At 37.9% G+C, this 23,155-nt stretch overlaps 1 protein-coding gene across 1 annotated transcript in view; it reads right to left on the bottom strand.

Annotated features, from left to right (window-relative positions):
• Positions 1–8,899: 8,899 nt before the first annotated feature.
• Positions 8,900–23,155, bottom strand: part of pnpla7b (patatin-like phospholipase domain containing 7b) — a 35,883-nt gene continuing 21,627 nt past the window's right edge. Inside the window, exons 25-36 of the mRNA XM_053480976.1 lie at positions 22,080–22,262; positions 21,802–21,920; positions 20,337–20,493; positions 20,136–20,252; positions 14,985–15,054; positions 14,771–14,887; positions 14,533–14,681; positions 14,095–14,247; positions 12,872–12,988; positions 10,751–10,835; positions 10,533–10,669; positions 8,900–10,454 (exon numbers count right to left, since the gene is read on the bottom strand). Of these exons, the coding sequence (XP_053336951.1) occupies positions 10,380–10,454; positions 10,533–10,669; positions 10,751–10,835; positions 12,872–12,988; positions 14,095–14,247; positions 14,533–14,681; positions 14,771–14,887; positions 14,985–15,054; positions 20,136–20,252; positions 20,337–20,493; positions 21,802–21,920; positions 22,080–22,262 (1,479 nt within the window). The 3' untranslated portion in view covers positions 8,900–10,379. The remainder of the gene's footprint in view (positions 10,455–10,532; positions 10,670–10,750; positions 10,836–12,871; positions 12,989–14,094; positions 14,248–14,532; positions 14,682–14,770; positions 14,888–14,984; positions 15,055–20,135; positions 20,253–20,336; positions 20,494–21,801; positions 21,921–22,079; positions 22,263–23,155) is intronic.

Genomic DNA, 23,155 nt, shown 5'->3' with positions numbered 1-23,155 from the left:
CATTTTCGCCCACAGGACTGCTGCATACTGGATGTTTTTCCCTTTTTACACCATTTTTTGTAGACCCCAGTAACTGAGCAGATTGTGAAATACTCAGACCGGCCCGTCTGGCACCAACAACCATGCTACGCTCAAAATTGTTTAAATCACTTTTCTTCCCCATTCTGACACTTAGTTTGGAGTTCAGGAGATTGTCTTAACCAGGACCACACCCCTAAATGCACTGAAGCAACTGCCATGTGATTGGTTAATTCAATAATTGCATTAATGAGAAATTGAACAGGTGTTCCTAATAATCCTTTAGGTGACTGTATATGAGCTCTTAGATAATCTCAAATGACCAATGATGAATTTTACCACCTGCTGAGTATTAAGCATAATTGCATGACTAGCCTTTCTTTTCTTTTCTTTTTTTTGATACTTGAGTAAATTTGAAAGAGAGGACTTTAGAACATTTACTTAAATACAGAATTAAATAGAGGGCTTCTGGTTTTAATTGAGTAATATTTTTAGTGATACCGCAGCTAAAGCGTTTGTTGTATGAAGTGCACCAAGTCATCATAGATAAAGCTTATTGATAGCGAGCCCTCGAGTTCTCCAGACTCTAGTAAAAACACCACTTTAAAAAGACACTCCCAATTAATAGCACCACTAAAAGGGTCATTACAATATGTCCTAGAGCTTTTGAACTTTAAGGCCATAAATTTAGTAAAAGCTGTAGGGTGTGTGTGTCTAAACTGATTAAGATCAGGCTTAGATAATGCATCTTCAGTCATGGAGAAAAGGCTTAAGTAAAACTCCATCACTGTCGAAAAAGACTAATTGCACATTGATTCACATTTACAAAGCATGCTGGTGGCACAGAAAACCACTCCACTTGCGGTGATGTGTGAAACAATGCTTGCTACCCTCTTTTCCGCACTGTGCCTTTGTGAACTGATATTGAGTAGTGTTTTTGTAAGGTTTAACAACACACAGGGACATTATGTACCACGCAATATATTAGCGCAAAACATAACATTTACCGTCCCAGAAGTACATTAATGTTAAGATTATTGCACAAAGCAATACAAGCTTTAACGTTTAATGATATGTTATGAGGCTTTTGGGTAAGTAACAAGCACCGGTGACTCATGTTCCCTGGTTAGTCATGCTGTGGATGTGTGCTCTGTGCAGTCCTTACTGTTCTGCTGAACTCATACTAGAGCTCCAGGGCTTTTAGTTTCTGCTGTCTCTGCTTCACCAACTACTCACTCTTGGCTTTCTAAAAGAGCAGCCGTCCCCAGGTGGCTTTCGGAGATGCCAGACATTTCTCCTACTCCTGTAATGATTAGGATTACTGTTACTATGACCACCACACATGGATTATTTCGGTCCAAAATGCAATGCACTTCAATCATTGGGTCAACAGACTGAGTCAACAGTCTTAATAGCTGTTTATTGAGGATGCATGATTAGGTCAGCTTAGAGACTCTCCAAAGGTTAGCCAGGTTATTGATCAGTTTGATCACACAACTGGAGGACTGTTATTTCTCTGGAGAACCTTTCAATCAGGATTTTAAGAACTTTGTAATTCAAGTTAAAGCTTCAAATGAACTTGCACAATTTAATTAATTAACAGCTGATGATGACAAGATAATAAGAATAATTCATTATTTAATGCAGTCAACTTGCTATACAGGGATCAATTATCACCATGAAGTCATTTTCGGCATCGAGTCAAAAAGTGCCTGTATGATTGCTGTACAGAAGATGGTTTCTTGACTCTTACTGCCTTCTTTACCATTGTCCAACAGTTTGCTACCGGGTTTAGGTCTGAAGAAGACCCAGGCCATGGCTCTGGAAGCTGAATTCCATCATAGAACTAATTAGTGAAATCACCTGTTTTCATGCACAAGAAGAACTGTATGCCATATACTGTTTTAATACTATTAGCCAGTATTAAGTGTTAAGAATTAAGGCAATGAAAGTGAGGGTTTATTGAAGATTAATATATGTATTCTTCGAAAACTGCTTATAACTGCTGTAGTGTAATAACAATACAATAACTTGTTTTGTTACCTGTGGTGGGTATAAATAAATAGAAAGTTTTGCTATCCAATAAATCATAATAATAATAATAATAATAATAATAATAATAATAATCCAATAGCATGTCCTGCTGTATTTTATTCCTTACTGTATATATCTACATATTGTTTATCTTTTTCTGGACTACAGCAGGATTTCTCTGCTCAGCTACAAAATAACTTCCTTTTTTCCCCTCAGTGCCACAAAATACACACTGTTCATCCTGCCTTTCATCGTGTTCGTTCATGTCTTTTCTGGTCCCTTTAAAATATAAAGAAATTCTTTACATCACCTTTGGTTCTGCTCACCTCCTGTGAAGTGCTGTTCACTTTCATAATATGCATGGTGCTTTGCTTCTCTCCTTCTTCTAGCCAGCAAAGCCTCCAAGTCCCATTCTTTTTGCGCCTGTGTTACATTCTGTTCTTTCTCCATGACATGCTGGTCTATCATCAGCATCTTCTCCATTTGCATCAAACAAGACTGCAAAAGAAGAAGCAGAGTCATGGAAAGCAAGTCGTTGTTTTTATATTATAAGTTGACTAGGCTTGACGTCTATGAGGGGTTGTTCAGGTCAAAACGGGACTTTTGTTTCCGTGTGCAGAATAAAAGAACACAGTTATGTTTTTTAGTTCTTTATTTATTTATAATTACAGTTCCTGTAAGTTTTATTTGTTAATGATTGCTTGTACATTGTACAATGGTGGCTAAAAGAGTCTCATCACCATACTGCTTTAGTAAATCTGTCAAATTTGACTGTTACAGTGGTGTTTTTCAAAAGAGCTAAGGCATGATGTACCATCCAGGTCAGTTGTGAAGCTTTCCCAGTTCCTGTGCCATGTCCGTCACCTACAAAAACAGAAGATTACACAAGTGTATACTATTTATACTGAATGTTTCCTCAGCTCTTCAAATGATTACCACAGATCCTTTAGATGAGACAATTATTTTAAGCACACTAGCCTGCTACAGATGTTCATGCAGCCTGAGGTTGTATTTTTGTATTTTTAAATCTTTTAGATTTTTCAAGTTAATTTTCTTAAAGGATGTTCATCACATGGCTCACCCTCTGGCATTAATAAACAAATACAAAACGCTGATGTTTAAATGAAAGTATGTACCATCTTATGGTGGAATAGGATGATAATAGTACAGAATAAAAATCCCATAGAGTTTAAATTAAATAAAGAGTAAATTCAGGAATTTTAATATTTTGTTTAGTGCAAAAGATAAAAAAAGGATATTTTTACAAAAATTTATAAAGAAATAAAATACACAAACACACAAGTTTTTAAAAGAACACTTTTAATGTTTTTTCTTCATGGAGCCAATTCCCACCCATCTCTCTATTAGGCCATTCTCCTATTAAGGTGACAATTTCCCAGCAAGGAGGAGAAAAGACTAGCACGTGCTTCCTCCAGCATGACAAGACACCAGCTGACCCCATCTTTTCAAACTGCTGCTCACGCAACATTGGGGACGTCCAAGCACACTCGAAGGACATCGCTATCTGCCCGCTCTGCTTGTGTGAGCTCACACAGCCCCAGAATGGCTAATGCCAACATGATTTATGTGAGCGTGTACCCAATCTTCTCTCTAGACTCTTGGCTTAAATAACTTTCCAGATCTGAGAAAAAAAAAGTAATTTATGGCATCTTGCAGTTATAAAACAGATTTGTAAATTTGTAACAGTCAGAAGGTACATGTAAAAAAGACTGAGTAAATTAGTACAACCCAAAGTTGGTCAGTCTAAAAAAAGAGATTTGAAATCATGGCTCGAAAGGCTATAAGGATATACACTCACAGGTCACTTTATTAGTTATACCTGTTCAACTGCTTGTTGACATAAATATCCAATCAGTCAATCACATCCCATCAATAATGTATTTAGGGACGTAGCTAGGTCAAGATGATCTGCTAAAGTTTAAACGCATCAAGAAAGGTGATTTTAGTGACTTGGTTGTTGGTACCAGATGGGCTGATTTAAGTATTTCCAAACCTGCTGATCTACTGGTATTTTCATACATAACCATATCTAGGGTTGATGGAGAATGTTCTGAAAAAGAGGAAATATCCAATAAGTGGCAGTTCTCCAGGTAAAAATGATATGTTGATGCCAGAGATCAGGAGGGAATGGACCGAGCTAACAGAAAGACAACAGTATCTCCAATAAGATCTTGTTACAACCAAGATATGCTGAAGAGCATCTCTGGATACAAACATGTCAAACTTTAAAGCAGATTGGCTACAGCAACAGCAGATCAAACAGGGTGCCACACTGTAAAAAACTACCTATAGAATCTACCCAAAAAATGTGAGGTAACAATTTGCATTTAATTTGTTTGGGTACATTTCACCTCATATTTTTCGTAAAAAGTACCAAAATAAATTAGCTATAACATGCCAATTAAAAATTAGGTAAAGCCTACTCATTGCATCACATGATGAATTACTTACTAAAATTAAGTAACATTATGTTTATGCAATGAGTAGGCTTTACCTATTTTAAATTGGCATGTTATAGCTAATTTATTTTGGTACTTTTTACGAAAAATATGAGGTGAAATGTACCCAAACAAATTAAATGCAAATTGTTACCTCACATTTTTTGGGTAGATTCTATAGGTAGTTTATGACTAACTAGCCATAATTTTATCAGAAAAGTTTAACTTCATTTAAAAAGTTCACCCGACACAGTAGATTATGATTATATATATTTTTTTTTTATTAAATAATCAAATAACAAAGAATCGAGGTCCAAAACTATATTTTATAAAAATAGCAGAATAAGAGAATAACACTGAATAACCGTACTTGTGTAACTGTCCCCAACATAAAGCAAGGAAGCACTCTATTCCATTCAGTGTGGAGTTTAGCTGAGTTTACCTAAACAGTCAAAGGCAGACAAATGCACCTCATGCAGACAAATGAGTCCAATTCATATGGCAGGAAAATCCAAATCCTACGGACAGACACATGCACACTTGTATAAACATTTAAAGTTGTAGTATGTCATTTAACATAGGATTATAACAATTCTTTATTATTAACACATATATGGCATTGACCTAATTATAGCTCATAAAAGCACATCTTAAAGTCAGTTATATTCATGTTACAAAAGGAAAATGTTGTGTGACTACCCTAATTTTAAGTAGTTTGTATCAAACGTTTTCATTTTAATGAAGAAATGGATTAAAGACATAATTTAGAAAACAAGTGTTCTAAATTTCAACACTATGTTAAACTTAATATCAACAACACCACTGTTAGCATCATATACTGGACAATTGTAGTTTTAATTTATGCACGCTTGCTGAAGTAAAAATTTAACTACAATTAAGTTAATATGTCTATCATTTTTCCAACACAAAAATAACATTTGTTTGAGTGACAAACATTCTTAAACACAACTTTAATATCAGGCAAGTGCATATTTTAAATGCTGTAGCTAAAGCTTAACTCCAAACTGGTAAAACAAACTTCTTGTTTTACCAGCAAAAAACACAAATACTTATATTTAAACGTTATCTTTCTGTAATTAAAGTTATTTCTATCTTTTTCGTTAACTTTATCTGTTGGCCTAGACTTTGGATAAGACATCCAGTAGTTAGCTATAAGAGTTGGCTATCTTACTAGCTAATGTTTCAGTAACTTAAAACGGATTGTGCTTTATTACTTTACAGGCATAAAATACGAGACAATATTATATTCCCGGTAAAACGTTTGAAATTGTGTTGTTTTTTTTTTGTACCACCAATACCTAACTAATGCGGGGAAAAATACTTTTTCTCCTGTACATTAACATTAGCTAAGCTAGCTTGTTATGACAAATGTTTGCCTAAACAAAGCTACAAATGTGAACTTCTCATCGAACATACAACAATGACCACAAATCTTATAAAAGATAAGAATAAATGTTACCCTTTGCTTTCATAATATGATAATTAGACAGTATGTCACAAACCTATCTTACCTTCAGCCCAGAAGCTTGAAAAATGAACATGTGCCTTAAATAGCTCATGCTTACAACAGAGCCAATGTTTTGGGGTATATATTACAATGTTTTTTTAGGTTGCAGTTATTACTATAAATAATTAGGTACTGTGGGTGAATTTTACTCATTATTATATAAATAAACTTGATGACAAAAATAATAGGTAAATGGTAGACTATTTGCAAGGGTAGTATTTACCACCCACCAAAATCATTTTTTACAGTGCAGTCTTGTCAAATAAGAATAGCTGAGGCTACAATTCACATGAACTCACCAAAACTGAATAAAAAACGGTTTGAAAAATATTGCCTGGTCTGATGAGTCTCAATTTCTGCTGCAAAATTTGAAAGGTAGAAATTTGCCATAAACAACATCAATGGTTTAGGCTGGTGGTGGCGTAATGAAGTAAAGGAAGGTTGTTGTATTGTTGCTGACCACATCGATCCATTTATGACCTACAGGATAGATAGTATACCATGCCAAATCAAAGCTTATCCCAAACTGGTTACTTGAACATAACAATGACCTTACTGTACTCAAATGGCCTCCATAGTCACCAGATTGTAACAAATCTGCAGAAACGTTGAGATGCTATTGTGTAAATATGTGCAACAAATAATTAGGGCGGTTTCAAAGACAATAAGTACTATCAAGGTGTATCTAATAAAAAGGCACTTGTTAAATAGTTAGTGATCAGTGTTGCTCAGTTCACATGGCACTGGTGTTAATGTAAAGGTGGCACAGTGGTGCATATGCTTGCATGGCCACCTCAAAGACATTTATACAAGTAAAGCTTATCTCTATTAATATCATAACATACACTGTTTATGCATTTTAAATAATGATAAAGGAAGGCACAAATTCTTTTGTCAATTAACATTTTTCTTGATTTTGCCCAAAGAGTGCATAAACCTTTTTTTCTTGACTGTACACAGTGTGAATCATTATAATGAATGTGCAAACAAGCATAGCGGATCTTTGGCAGCAGGCAGCTGTGGTTTGTAAAAATGAAACATTACGGAATGTACAGTACAGCCAGTTGGATCAGAAGAAATCTGCTGGCAACATGTACTAAAACTAAAAACCTTTTGGCAATTGGCAGCTGTGATGAAGGTGGGAATAGAGTTTGGGGTGAAGCTAAGTTCGCACACCAACTGTGCTGAGCTTTAGCACTGCAAACATTAGCAGCCCTCTGGGTTAAACTGTTTCTGTCCATGGCACTAACATCCGAGCTAAACTTCCTCTGTCCATGGTACTGAAATCAATTTGAGTTTACACACACTACCACTCAAAATACTGAAGGCATCCAAAATATGCAATAATCTCCTTTGAACAGGTGATATTGAGATGTATCTGCTAATCATCATCTGTAAAGCCTTTATAATGGCTCTAATGTGTGGTGCTCTTTGTTAACTAAGTAATTTTTGAGGTTGGTAACTTTAAATGAACTTCTCCTATTCCGGTCTATTTTGGTCTTGCTTTCCTGGGATGGTCTTCATGAGAGCCAGTTTCATCATGGTGCTTGATGGGTTTTGCTAATGAAAAAAATGACAATACTGTAAACTTTGCAAGAACTATTCCAGAAAGACTGACCTTCGTGTCTTTAAATAACAACTGACTGTTTGACCTATTTCCATTTGTGGTATTTTATATTTTTGAAATCCAGAGTATTGTTGTAGAATGTAGAAAATAAATCACTAAATACAAAAAGTTAAATACAAGGAGATCCCAAACTTTTGAGTGATTCCGGTTGACCTGAGCCCAGAGTGCAATGTCAGCAAGCATAGTCACTAAAACAAGTTCAATGGTGTTGTGCATGTGCACATAAAGATATTCATGGGCATGAAGCTGTAAAGCAAACGTATAGAAAACCTGTCACCAGTTAAAACACTTCCTTTCTTTAGTTGCTGTGTGTCACAATCACCAGAATCTACACTTATTTCACATTGACAGCCACTATAATGGAGAGCAAAAATGACGTTTGATTTTGCACTTCATTGATTCACAGTAGTTATATTACTCATTTACTCATTTTAGTATTGACGAATACTAAAAAAAACAACCTGTTTTCATTCATGGTCGGAAAAATAGTATTGATGCATTCCTAACTGCATTCAACAACCTCAAACAAGATACGGAAAAATCCAGCGTATTGTTTGTGTATTTTAATAATTTTTTAATTGTCAGGTCACATTAGTTTGAAGTAGTTCAACAGAACCATATATCTGAAATAAAATGCCCTGTATTAACAACAGAGTTGGATCCAGGTAGATGATATAGCATTCCTCATGTGATAAATAATACAGAAACAGTCTTCATTATCATGAATGTAAGTCACACACTACATTATTAAATTACAATCAATACCTACAGGCTCAATAAACAAACAAACACAAAGAGCTAAAATATACAAAAATTGCATTGATTGGCTTGCATTATAAATACAACCAGAAATGAGAAACCAGAGCACAAAGGCTTGTGCAATATGTACCTGTGTGTACAGCAGCTTATCCAGAAGTAACATGTTTAGAATTAAGGGAATACACAAGAGTTTATCAGCCTAATCGGTATCCACTGGATCTGTACAGTATGTGCAACCACCACGGAAAAGGAATTGAATTCAACACATTTGCCTGTATGAGAAAAACAAGACAAAAGGCTTGTTTCGTGCAAAACTCACTTAGAATGGAAGACTAATTGCTCAAGCTGATCTACTCTAAAATTAGTTCTTGAAAAGGAGAACATGGAAGCCTAAACACAGAGGTAGCTTAAGTGGTAGATTAAGATGTTGGATTTACTGATCAGAAGGTCAATAATCTGCCACAATTGGGCCTTTAATCCTCAACTGATTAGATGTATAATGAGACAAGCGTAAGTTGCTCTGGATAAGGGCATCTGCTTATAGCCATAAATATAGATTTGAACAAAAGTTAAACTTTTGTTTTTTAATCATTTTTTCTTGTTTTCAGTGCAGAGAATTGTGTTGATTTTTTTTATTGCCTCTACTAACAGCACATACTGTATGCTACAGAGAAGTTGGATAGAGAATAGGATGAAAATTGCTGGAGTATCCCTTTGATCTATAGAAGGCACACAGTTCCAAAACTGAAGGTATTGGCTTACGTAACATAACCACAGTGGTGTGAGGTATTTGAAGTGGTAACAGCGCCACCTGCTGACTAATATACGTAATTGTGTGATTTGCCTTCCCTTTATAGAACATTCAATTATGTAGCAGGTGTTTAAAATCAGAAGTGGAGATGCTTTCAGACAGTCAGGAGAATAACAAAGTACTTTTGTTCAAGTAGAAATATAAATGGAGGACTTTGAATTTTACCTGAGTAATATTTTAGCTGGGATTTGTACACTTTTCACACCACTGCTCAAGATGCTTTGAATACTGAAAGAATTACATTACCTTCCTTTTTTCTTTGTAAAAGTAAATAAATTGACCATATGTCCTTCTTCGATTTAACAAATGTTAAACCTAAAGGTACGTACAAAATTCAGTGATATATCCCTCAGGGTCAGGGTCTAAACCTCAGGATACTAATTTGATTCATAAGGCAACAAGTTGATATTTCACAATACAATTCAATACAAATCTATTATGATATGAATTTGATTCATAAGGCAATAACTAATACTCAACCATAACCCTGAATCTGCTACAATATGATAAGATGTAATTGACAAAGCAAGTATTTGATATTTAATGACACTACAATACCCCTGAACCGTCTATTATGGTTCATAAGGCAATTATCTACGGTTTCTGACAAGACCACTGATTCTGCTAAACTGCAATAAAATTACTTCCATAATCCAACAACTCAGTATTTGATAATACTGCTGAATATGTTTTACAACGTAATATGACTATGATTAATGAAACAACAATTCAATATTTGAAAACTGAATCTGCTAACATACGATTCTTAGAAGGATCAGCTGAATTTCTGATGATACTGTTGAATCTGCTGTGACATGATCCAGTTTGATTTAGCTGCCTCTGATCAATATTTAACCAAATAACACAGCTAGACTTACTGTCCAGCTGTGATTTTCACAAACCTCACAAGCAAGAGGTCATATAACAGTATTTGGGATACAGGCAGATCCCCTTAAAAGCCTATTTATATCAGTTTAAAACCATCCATTATTTTTTAGACACCGTCAATAATAATCATGTAGAATCAATAATGTTCAGTTTATAATCAGTTTCTTAATAGATTTCAATCATTGCCTTTTCAATCAATGCGTTCACATTCAGGTCATGTGATCATTACACCCTTTAGTGTCCTCACTCTCTTCTTCAATGCGCATCATGGCTTGTGTGATTGGCGTTGCGCTGCCGCCTTCTTCTTCTCACCGGTTTCATTTCTTCATCCTGTGTTAAATCTCAGATTGTTAAAAGAAAAAAAAAAAAAATCTTTTAACAATCCAGACTTTACTCAAGTCGTCTTACCGAATCGGCGGTGTCACCCGTCTCGTCTGTATTCTCATCCTCTTCCTCCGTGTGCTCGTGCTCACTGCTGGCGTTGGAGATGTCGAAATCGGACAGCATCCTGTCCTCATCGTAGTCCGTGTGATATTCAGATTCATCTGTGTGATTCAGAGGCTGGGGTGAGGACAATGTGTGGAAATAACGTACAATGGAAAGTACGCTCTAAATACAGTTCTCACCATCCATGATGGCCTGCTTCACCGGCTCTATCCGGGACACGATCTCAGCCAGGTCGGTGAACGAGGCATTCGGACAGGTCACCACCTGAAACACAGGTCAGGGACTTTATTCATTCTTTACTTATCTTTAGTAAGGAAACAAATGATTGGGTTAAGAGCAATCATTTCAGAACAACTCCACGTATAACTCAATGAAGGGTTATCAAGAATTCCTGCGTGGTGTTTAATGTGCAAAAATCTTCTAATCTAATTACATAATGTCAATCTAATGTCAATATTGCCAAAAGTATTCGCTCGCCCGCCTTCACATGCATATGAACCTTGGTAACATTCCATTCTTAATCCATAGTGTTATGGAGTTGCAGCTACAACAGCTTCAACTCTTCTGGGAAGGATTTGCACAAGGTTTAGGAGTTTGTTTATGGGAATATTTTTCCAGAAGTGCATTTGTGAGGTCAGACACTGATGTTGAACGAGAAGTCCTGACTAGCAGTCTCCACTCTAATTAATCCCAAAGATGTTCTATCGGGTTGAGCTCAGAACTCTCTGCGCTGTGCAGGCCGGTCAAGTTCTTCCACACCAAACTTGCTTATCCATGTATTTATGGACCTTGCTTTGTGCACTGGTGCGCAGTCATGTGAAACTGGTGTGGGGCTGTTCTTCAGGAGTTAGATCCGGCCCCATACTTACAGTGGAAGGAACTCTTAATGCTTCAGCATACCAAAACATTTTGGACAATTTCATGATCCCAACTTTGGGGGAACGGCCCCTTCCTGTTCCAACATGACTGAACATCAGTGCCTCACAAATGCGCTTCTGGAACATCATATTAAACCATATTGATTAAGAATTAGATGTTACCCAGGTTTATATGTATGTTAAGGCAGGCGAGGGAATACTTTTGGTAGTAAAGTATAGGTGGCCAAAAGTATTAGGACAACACATCTTTTTGACTTTATGCTCAGACGGATCCAGCAGGTACCAATCGCTGTAAAGAATTTCGTTGTATCGAATAACAAATTATTCTCATTATCATGTCATTATTAAAAACATTTTTATATGTTATTAAAACACTGAATTTCACTTTTGTCTTAATACTTTTGGTCCCCACTGAACAGGAAAGTCCAAAAATCAGGACTACCAAATCTTTAATATTATTATTATAATGATGATGATGATTATTATTATTGTTATTGTGACAAATTAAATAATCTTGTTGTTTTTTTAAATAACAAAATTGAACAATAATTCTTATGACTGTTCAGTGGTCAACGCATCTGTGTTGTATAGTAATTTATACCACAGCATGGCTGAGTTCATGATTACTGAATAACAGCTCGGCTCAGACAGCAGTTCTGACTGAACCAGGAACAATAGGTTAATATTAATGTCCTCATTCTGATATGCTATTGTTTCTATGGTAACAGCTCAACACTGGGACTTGTATAGTGATTGCTCCACATAATTTAAAACCAACAATAAACAGATTTGAGAGAAAAAGCATGGTTTAAAAAGGCAATCTTGTGAGGGTTTAACGTTTTAACCGTTTAAATATGGAAAGAGTTTTCATAAAGGAGTGTTTTGTAATAGTCACACTGCTTTGCCTGCATGTGAGGGGAGTTGACACTTTGCAGTTCAAGTAAAATGGCAAGCTAGTTTTTTGTTTTTGTGAGAGCGAGAACATGAGAGAGAGAGAGAGAGAGAGAAAATGAGTTAGCAAGCAAGAGTTAGATAAAAAGAAGGACAGACAGACAGACATGCATGTATATCTGTGTGTGTGTGTGTGTGTGTGGTGTGTGTATGAGAAAGAGAGACGGAGAGAGACTGGTGAGGGAAAGACAGTTGACTGTAACATTCGTGAGAAACAAACTTTGAACACACACACTGCAGTGGTATAAGTGGAACAACATACCAGCCGTGTGGTTAAATAAAAATAATGCACATTGGAGTCGTGCCACATCATCACACCCCCAGGCAGCATTAATTCTGTATAACTGCGTGGTGTGTCGTGTTATCCCTTATTTAATAATATATTAACACTCAATAAAGACACTTCTTAGTACTGGACTTTGAACCCCTCTCCATCTAAAGCTCCTTAGTGAGACTTGATCTTCCACTCACGTTGGTGCCCTTGCTTTTGTGGAACTCCTCCTGGTGTCGATCTTTCAGCATTTTCTCCACCACGCCACTGCGGCACCACAGGTCAAACACCGTCTTCCCGTGCTGATAGCCCACATCCTGCCGAGACAGAGTAAGACAGAGACTCTTCGAATAAGTCATTAGCAAGCATGGATTCAGCCTGGCTGGTAAGGATAGCTAAGCTAATGTTAGATTACATCTTAAAGTTATCACTACATGCAAAATAAACCTCATCAGTTAATACATTTTTAATTGGGTGAATTCTTTATGGCAATTAATCGATTAATGAATAATCTTCAATATTCTTTAGGTTAGGCATTTTCTCCTTCTCTGTTTAATAGCCAGCTAATGATGTACTGGAGGTTTAGTGTACATGAAGAGAAAGAATAGTAGATCTGGATTTGTAAGACGTAATGTCCTATGCCACCATTAAAGGGATACTTTGAGATTTTAAATTTTTCAAGCCCGTCTTAAATCAAATTTAAGGTGCATACAAGTACATTAAAAAAGACCTTGATCATTATTAATTTTCCTGCTTCGGACACCGGCTGTGAAAGTTGTCACCCGAAACGCGAGTAAAATTTAGGTAAATGGGGCCAATGGGGCGGTCAAAAACGCATTCTTTTTATTATGTTCAGCATTCAAAAAATGATGGTGTGTTCAGTACAAAATAGTTCCGGTTAGCCATACAGCTAGTTCCCAGGAGAGAAAAGATTTCAATTTGTACTAAATATCATATGACTTTAAAATGCACTAGTTCCATTTATCACAATAGGACTGCAGAAGCTTCATGAGTCTCAGCTGAACTTTTTTTTTTTTTGCACATAACATGAGTTGTGCAATTCGGCTCCGACTATTAAAATTGAGCAGAGCAGGAAAATGACCCAATCCTGTAGTAATGTCCTTTTGTGCACATCAATTCTGATTGAGGACAGACAACCAACAAATCACAATCATTCCTTTAAGAGTGTGTTCATTAGTAATTTTTAAATGTCCACGTCAATTAACCTCAGGTACATTTTAAAATTGATGGTGACTGGTGGATTAACCTTCGATCATAATCTGTCATCCACTCAAAATATAGGCATGCATTACAGATCTCTATACTTAAGTTTCCTCACAGATTGTACCTTATCACATATCCTCACGCCGTTCAAATGAATTCCTGGTTACAAAGGTCAAATAGGCGAGGAAAGGTTACTCACAGCGATCTCGTCGAACTTGCCGAAGTCCAGAGTTCCGTAGCGGTCGATAGCAGGCCGGATGTACTCGCAGTAGTCGCTGTCTTTTACCAATTCCAGCTGACGCACGCAGCACACGTACGCCAGCCGCGTCTGGATCTCTGCCATGTTCAGCACCTGCAGGGTCATTCATCATGGTTACAAATTGCATGCAATAAGGTAGCACATTTTTCATATTACTGTACGCACCGTGCCTTCAGGCCAGAGTGAAAATATATATATATATAACAAAGCAATAAAGGCAGAGTTTGCTTTTAATGTGAAAATTTAAACCAGATGGTAATTTTAGCTTCAGGAAAAAAATATATATTTTCACTACTACATTCAAATGGTGCTGGCTTGTTCCTGATGTAGGCCCGACACTGCATTATTTATTCCACCAGCTTCCTCCAGGAGCCTAACCTTCACTTTCTCTGCTAGAGGGTTCAGACGTTTCCATAGCAGCCACCACCCGGATAGAGAGTCTCCGTAGTTGGTCAGGTTGGTCTCATCCTGACTGCCCACGTCAATCGCAATCACTACTTTGGCACCCATCGAGCGAGCTACGTCAGCTGGGAAACACAGGAACATGCAGGATTTATGCAGTACATCATAAACCCACAGCTATTAAAACACACATGACAGCTAAATACCATCCTACCAGGCAGGTTATTGATATAACCACCATCCATGAGTAAATGTCCATCTTTTGGGTCACATAGTGGAGGCAAGTAGCCCGAGAGGGACATGCTGGCACGCACGTACCTCCACAGAGAGCCTAGTTAAAAAAAGAATGAAAATTTTAAATGAACATTCGGTTCATCGACAGCCCACAGAAGGACAGGAATAGAAAAACAGAAAAATCTGGCGCTGACCGTCAGTGTGCACTCTCATAGCAGAGGCGGTGATATCTGTAGTGATGTTAAAGTATGGAATCCAGAGGTCCTGTCAGAGGGGAAAAAAACACATACACACAGAAGCTTTAAAAAAATTTAATATGGGCAAACGAATAATGATTACATAGCTGCATGACTAATCCCAGCTCCGATAACGAGCTGATGAGATTTCTCACAAGAAAAATCCAATCAAGATGCCGAAACAGGAGAGAGACCACGAGAACGCTCACAGGACATCAATATCTTTCAAACTCAGCCAGCACGAAGATGCAAAAACAAATGTTATTACAGTCCTTTGTGATATAATTAACATTATAATACTGTAAAGCATGTACAAATCACTTAGTGAGCTATTTAACAAGCTCACTAATATCACTCAATCATTGTCCACATGACTTTATCCTGTATACAGGGTCACGGGGGGTCTGGAGCCTATCCCAAAAGACTTGGGGCACAAGGATACACCGTAGATACACCCTGGATGGGGTGCCAATCCATCACAGAGCACACACATACTCAAACGCTCATTCACACACTACGGGTGATTTGAAAATTGGAACTACACAGACCTCGAGGCGGGAATCGAACCCAGAACCTGGAGGTGCAAGGCGACAGTGATAACGGTTAAGCCACCGTGCCGCCCTCACTAAAATCATGGGCCAGAAAATGTAAACTCAAGAATTAAATATGGAAACTACTTAGGCTAAATATTTGTGTAATGAAAGGCCTCAGTCTTAAGACTTTTCTTTGTTAGTAAACTTGAATTTACAGCTGTACTTCTGACTTTTGTGAAGAATCCTTGCAAAAATATACATTTTTTTATTACCATATCAAGAATTAGACACATTTTAATACATTTAATGTGGAGCATCCACGATTAGGCCTTGTTTAGACTGCTAGCCAACACAAATCTCATTTGGTACATCCAGATCGGTTTAGGATCAGATCACAGTCATGTAGTCTGAACAGTAATATACACAAAAAATTTACACCCTAAATACTAAGGTAGTTTAAAGATGCATCTAAGTCTGGATCAGGCTTCAACCTATCCATCATTCACACCTTGCAACAAGTCTTACAACTAAATTATTGCTTATTGTGTATACAGTATGTATACACATTACAGACAAATTTCATATTTTTAAATTTGTCATTTATTAATTTTAAATTACATTGTTGTAGAAAGTTAATCTGCGATGTTTTACGACTTTTTTCTGCTTTTGGCCCTATTACTGCTAAGCATGTAAAAACCGTGTCCTTGAATATTCCATGAGGCTAATTTCACCGTTCTTCAAGAAGAGTAGCTGGCTTAACCACACTATGGAAATGGAGTACAGTAGTCCCTGGACAGAGGGAGATGCATCAGGACAGCCAAAGCTTGAGGCAATGACCAGAACAAGGGCAATGCATGAGGGAACGTCGTGCTGCACGAGAGCCTCTGCGGCGTCACTACAGCAACCGATCCAGATACTGTAGGTCGACGTTGTGTCAGATTTGGGGCGTCCATACTGATTTAATAACAGTGTGGACGGTCAGTCCTAATGACCAGACGTGTGAAAAGATCTGATCTGCCTGCGGTCTGAACAAGGCCTTAGTACTTACAGTAGATCTATTAATCCCAAAGGAAACTGCAGTTATTATATCCTAATAAAGTGACTAACCAGTAATTTTCCCTCAGTGATTTGATGGAACTACAGTCAGGGCTGCTGTTACAGAAGATAAATAAACACCTCTGACCAATGAGAAACGAAATGTGAATTCAACAGTGGCATTGTATAAGATTACCTTAACCCCTGTGTCCTCATTTTAGGACATCACATCACATCCTCTATCCTAGACTGTGGCTATATCCTTAGAAACTCCTCATATAAGGACGATGAGGTTAAAAATCTTTTGCTAAACTTCTCGTAGCTTGAAAGCCTTGATCAAGGTACTAATGAGCAGAAACAGCGAGGAGAAGTTAGAAGGCACACGACGCTTAATTGCTGCGCTCAGGATACAGGAACAAACCTCAAAAGTAATAAAGCTCAAAATAAATACAATACACAAAGGTAGTCATTATTATGGTAGTATTTTCTGATCGCAACTGACTAGTAGCATTTATTTATTTAAATTCTGGTAAAGTACATTACTTGAAAAAGTCTTGAGCCACCTATCATTTCTTCATATTAAATTACATTAAATGATGTAGATTCAATTAAAGAAATGGAAACAAACGGCTTACTGTGACAGGCTGTAACATGCCTATGATACCATCTAAAAACTGGCTGTTTATGTAACAACCTCAGCAGCGACCTCATTTCCCCTCTCGTCTGTTCCAAGCACTCGGCATTCAGCAGTCAAAAACATTCCACTGAAACTGTTCAGGTACTCTGGACTGAAAATGAGGGCTGATAATCTTGGAGTTTTTAGTTAAATACATAAAAAAGAAAAAAAGAATTTGTCCTCTTATTTATATATTTTATATATATCTTTTACATCAGTTTCAGTTTTAAATTTCAATTTTTATTGTTTCACTGTCATATGCACATTAAAGAAACATGTTTCCCCAAACAATGAAATTCTTCCTTTGCTTTGCCCAATAAATGCCACAAAAAATACAATAATAAAACAGAATATAATAAAATAAATATATAAAAAAGAATGTTTGAAAAAACGTGCATAAAAAATAAATAAATAAATGTACATTAAACAGTTTTAAAAATGCAGAATATGAAAATATGAAAAATATAAAAATATATACTGTAAACAGTTAACAGAGTGTGCAAATTCCACAGTCTGTAATATGTTTGAGTAAGTCTGCAGTGTGTGTGCAACCTGCAATGGGTATGCAAATTGTGCAAATGATTGTTTAAGAGCAGTGTTGGGGGATGTTACTTATTAAAATAACTAATTACATTACAAAATTACTGTCATTAAAAAGTAATCAGCTACATTACATCGTTACTTTCTGATAAAAGTAATGTAGGGACTAACAGGCCACCTCGAAGGGAGCCGCTGAACGAAGAAGAGACAGTCCACGACATCAGCAACTAAGGAAAGAAACGGTTACACGTCTCCAACAGAGGTGGTGTAAATCCCCATGCAATCCCTTTGCACAAGAGAGAAGCAGTTTCACAACTTCAACCAAACGGTGTAGATCCCTTTGAATAAGGAAGTTTTACAACCCCCTGGCAGTTGCTGACCCCCCCAGAATGCGTTTCCTCAGGGCCCCAGAACAGAGAACATACAACGCTTTAGGGACACGTACAAATATACAAATATAAAATTATATATGTGTGCATATAGAATGTATGATGTCTTTGTGTCGTGTTCAACATGTTTTTTTTAAACTTAAGCAGTGTAATTAACAGGTATAACCCTTGCTATAGATAAAGGTATGAATGGATATGCAAGACATGGGATGTTTGGTATCAAATAAAAGCTCTGTTTATTTAACGTTGATGTGCATGAAATCTTAGTCATATGAACCAAACTCATGATAAGACACTTTACCTAAATTACTAAAACTCCACTGAGATGGCCTCCTACGTGACAGACCAAACCACAGGTTAAATGTATGCACGAAAAGGAGGAACCATGTGGGCGTGGCTACGCCTACAACCACCTCTGATTGGGGTGATTGCCGTGAGATTAAAAACCTAAAGTCTGAGCAACACATTAGGTTCAACAAAAACCGAGATTCGTCATGGGCATCTGAAGGTAACCAGCAAGCTCGACCTTCTGCCCCTGGGGGCGCAAGACCGCCTCTGCAGGCCCCATCCACTGTTCTAGAACTCTCAACGAGACTTCGTGCCAGAACTCCACTTTCTTCATTGCAAGTCCCGCAATGAAGAAACCCTCAGAAGAAGTTCCAGAGCGCTGCCATCGGTAACCAGGCAACCAACGTCTCACCGAAGGGCTTTCCCGAAAAACGTCAGCTCAACAACCGCGCATCAACCAATCAGCCATGCCGTGATTCCCTTCGCTGGAGGCGAACCACCGGAAGAGAACGAAACGTAACGCAAGTAAAGAAACAAAGCTTCATACCTTGCTGAAAATTGGTGCTCGATTCATAACTAAACAGTAAGATTAAACCCAAGGCTCTGCTCTTTTGGTGACTCAGGTCTAGTAAACTACTATTACTAAAAGAACTCCATGATCCCTCTGAACTGTTTGTGTGTGTGTGTGCGTGTGTGTAATTAAGTAGCGTAGTTTCATGTATCGTAGATTAGTCAGATAAATTCCTGTTTCCCAATAAAGAACTGTAGTCTTACCTTGTCTGCGTTACCTTGCTCATAAATTGGTTAATACCTGATTATGTGTTATTATCGTCGGCTGCGACATAAACAAAATTGGTAAAATACACTAAATCGTGCTAAACGCTGGACGGATAGATGATTAAGTGTATGAATTTATAACTGTATAAATTTTGTTCAGTTCAATCAAATTAACCCGAATCGTTAAAGATTCGATTTACCTCTGACCCAGGGTTGAAACCCTACAGTAACTCGTTTGAGTACTTTTCCATTGCAGAAAATGAAAACTCTTTTGTGATTCCTCATGCATGTTGTTTTAGTCAAGATCTTCATAATTATTCTATCATCATCACTCAGTGAAGTTTGGCTCATAATCTGTTAATTATTAATACCCCTATCTCACCTACGTAAGTACGGTTCATCATGATTCACCGCGGGTTTTGGCGCTGTAATTACGTTTCCATCTTTCCGCGCCTCGCTGAAGCTCGCAGACCTTGCAAAACTTCGCGGAACGTTGGGCGGTCACATCGCAGTGGCTCACGGTGAATAACACAGGGGGCCGGGTTATCAGAGGCCGGGCTTGTAGGACCACTTTCACACACGCACACTAACGGAATCACTGCTGTATGGCTCACAGATTACATAGATTTTCTAAATAACGGATTACATTTTTGAAAAACTAACTAAATAACTGAGTACTTAAATGGTAATGGTAATTGTTACTATTTAATATTTTTTATATTTGAATTAAATAATACTGCAGAATGATTATTTTCTCCATATGAAAAGACTTTTTTTTTTAAAGGACAGAGCTCAGCTCAGAGAAAGCCATACTTAGCATCTTCTAAACATAAATCAAAGACAGACCTTGATCTACAGCACCATTTCCCACCTCAATTTGTCTGTCCTTGAACAACCCACTGATGCTGGAGTTAAACGATGCTCCGGTAAACATTGAGGTCACTGGGTATGTCAGGTCCAGAATCTTCTTAAACATCTTCCCAAAGTCCTGGAAAGCAGACGAGAAAGGATTCATTAAAAAACAAGATGGTTTAAATCAGTATTGCTGAAACGTGTAGTTTGTAGTTCTCACCAAGGCCCATTCGCGTGCTCTGACTTTCATCCGGCTGTAGCTCCTCTCCTCGGCAAACAGCGCCCCCATCAGGGAGCCGACGGAAGTGCCGCCGACCAGATCGACAGGGATCCCTGCTTCACACAGAGCCCGGATGACGCCCACCTGTGAACAGCCTCTGTAAGGTGGAGAAGGCAGATCAGCTGAAAGGAGTCATAATATTGCAACGATAACACGCTCAGCTGGTTACTCATAGATCACATCATAGCTAATGACCGAAGCTTAAAGTGTAACCTTTATATCATCTGTAACTATACCCACCTTTAAACATATCCAGAATCTGACAGGTAAAAAGAACAGACAAACACACACTATCAGGAAAAGTTAAACACACATGCATATAGAAATAGGTTGCAAAACTACACATAGGGCAGAAAGTTAAAAAAAAAAAATATTTCATTGGTCAAGATGACTATTTCTTCCTCCTGTGTGCACAGCAACAGCTTCTCATCATTAGCATTCCCTCCACTTTTTTTTTTTTTTTTTTTACTGACCAAAGAGACCACGGTTCTGCCCACTTGTTTTCTGTTGACTCACAAGTCTGTACCTCTGGGAATTCACAGGTCAAAGATTACATGAATAAAATTGGCACGAAGCGAAACCGGTTTGAGAAGCGAATACGGAGTCTTTCACGTCCCACGTCCTTTCCGCGCGGCTATTCTGCTTGGGGAAAACATTTTCTTGTGTTTTTCTTTTTATTTCCACAACTGAATTCAAATTTTGGCATTTTAACCTTTACCTCTACTACAGTATACCTGTTCAGCATGTTTGCAATAAGTGGTTGCACAGTAATTGCATGAATGCTGAACAGCTGAACAGGTATACTGTAGTAGAGGTAAAAAAAAAAAAAAAAATGCAAAAATTTGAAAAGCATCTCAGAACCTTGAGGTTTGATGGAAAGCAGTGCAACCTGGTGAGTCCGTATCCGCTGTTATAGCTCATAAGACTTACAGGTTTGACCCGTTTTGTTCTCTGAGATGCTTTTCTACTCTGCGTGGTTGTAAATAGTGGTTATTTACGTTACTGTAACCTTCTTGTCCTGACATTGCTCTCTGACCTTTGATCAATAAGTCATTTCCTCAGGCAGAGCCAACACCTGCTGGTGTCTTTCTCTCTCTCTTTTTATTTTATTTATTACACCATTACGTGCAAACTGTAGAGACTGTTCTGTCCCAGGTGAAAAAAAAATCCCAGGAGATCAGCAGTTGTAAATCGTATCTAGTTATGGCCAAATATCGGCACCTCTGAATTTAATTTGTGTTCTATACGACACGGGGCGTATGGCAAAGCTCAAATTAAAAGCATAACGAGACTAGTGGGAGGGATATCCTGAAAAGTCATGACATGAATATGATGGTGCTGGGAGCAGGTGCTGAGCGGGTGAGCAGAAATGAAGACATGACGTGTGTGTGTGTGTGTGTGGTACCTAGCACCTCCTCCCCCGAGCACCAGGGCTATAGCGTTGCCTGTCAGCGCTCGAGCCAGGCGAGAGAAATCAGAGTGGCGGTCTGGGGGCTTCTCAAACACACGCTGATACAGCTCTCTCTGAAAAAAGATGAAAACACAAGATGAAAAAGTGCAATCAAATGGTTTTGCTGGCATTGCATGAGATTCGCAAATAAATTAATGGTCAGATTAGCATAAACCAGCTGAGAGTCTCAGATCAGGGTCTAGCATTAGCAGTGAGAGTGTTGGCTTTGGCACCAGTTTGGGCAGGCTCCGGCGGCTGAAAACCCTGCGAGGGCATGACAGGTGCAGGTGTCTGGAGATCCAGCTGCGCATGTTGAGCCACTCGGCTGTTCCTCGAGGTGGAGGTCCGTCCTCCCGATGCAGGAGCACCAGCTGCTTCTGAGCCCGGACCGCACTGCCCTCCAACATCTGCTCCAGCTGCAGCCGACAAACAGATACGTGTAAATGTTCGTAAGATCAGTGCTATTGAATTCTGGGTACTGATTGTTCAATATCTGAGGTGTTTATTCACTTCCTATAACAGCAACTCGGACAGGAGTCGTGTGTTATATGTTATTGTTTTTATAGAAATAACTTGATGGACTACAAAGTTCATTTAAAACGTGAAGGTAATTTTCTCCAGCATCAGTTCCTTTTCTGTTTGAAAATTGTTACAACTCTTGACACTTTTCATAAGGAGATGTGTAATAATAAAGATGGATTTTGATTTCTATTCTCGCGGTGGTAAAATGTTGCCATTCCTCTATAATCCTGCAGTTGGTATCCTGTTAACTATTCACACACTAGCAGGCAACACAGCATCTTGTGGTAAAAGCAACTTATTTGCTAATAACCTACTAAACTGGGATAGTATACAAATCAAATCAAATCAGTAATACAAATCGAATCAGCTCCTAGGTATCACTACATCATATCATAGCGAGTGGTGCTTGGTGATTCTTATTCCTAGGTATAAACCTTTCGTTTTTCTGAAGGAGTCTCCAGTGTCAGCACTGTAAGTTTGCGACATGAGAACTTCTTCAGGACAGAGTTTATTGGTAAAATGACAAGCTTAAAATCAAGAGGGAATTCCCTTTTTACAGCTGCTGTTGCGTAAGTGATAACAAGGACTATACCTTGTTTTATAAACCTCCTGCAACGTTAATGGGCAGATATTTTTCACTTTTTACTCAGATATTCAGGCGAGTCCCCAATGTGTGTATACAAACAAATAACATGAGGAAAAATACTTTATGATGTTTCCATTTTTGTACTGGCCAATTGGATTTTCCCTCTAATGTGACCTCATATAAGGAAAAATGGATTTTTGA

The sequence above is a fragment of the Clarias gariepinus genome, chromosome 21 (assembly GCF_024256425.1).
Source record: "Clarias gariepinus isolate MV-2021 ecotype Netherlands chromosome 21, CGAR_prim_01v2, whole genome shotgun sequence".
NCBI lineage: Eukaryota > Metazoa > Chordata > Actinopteri > Siluriformes > Clariidae > Clarias > Clarias gariepinus.
The sequence above is the reverse complement of the archived record's forward strand: the minus strand, read 5'-3'. Positions and strand labels throughout refer to the sequence as shown.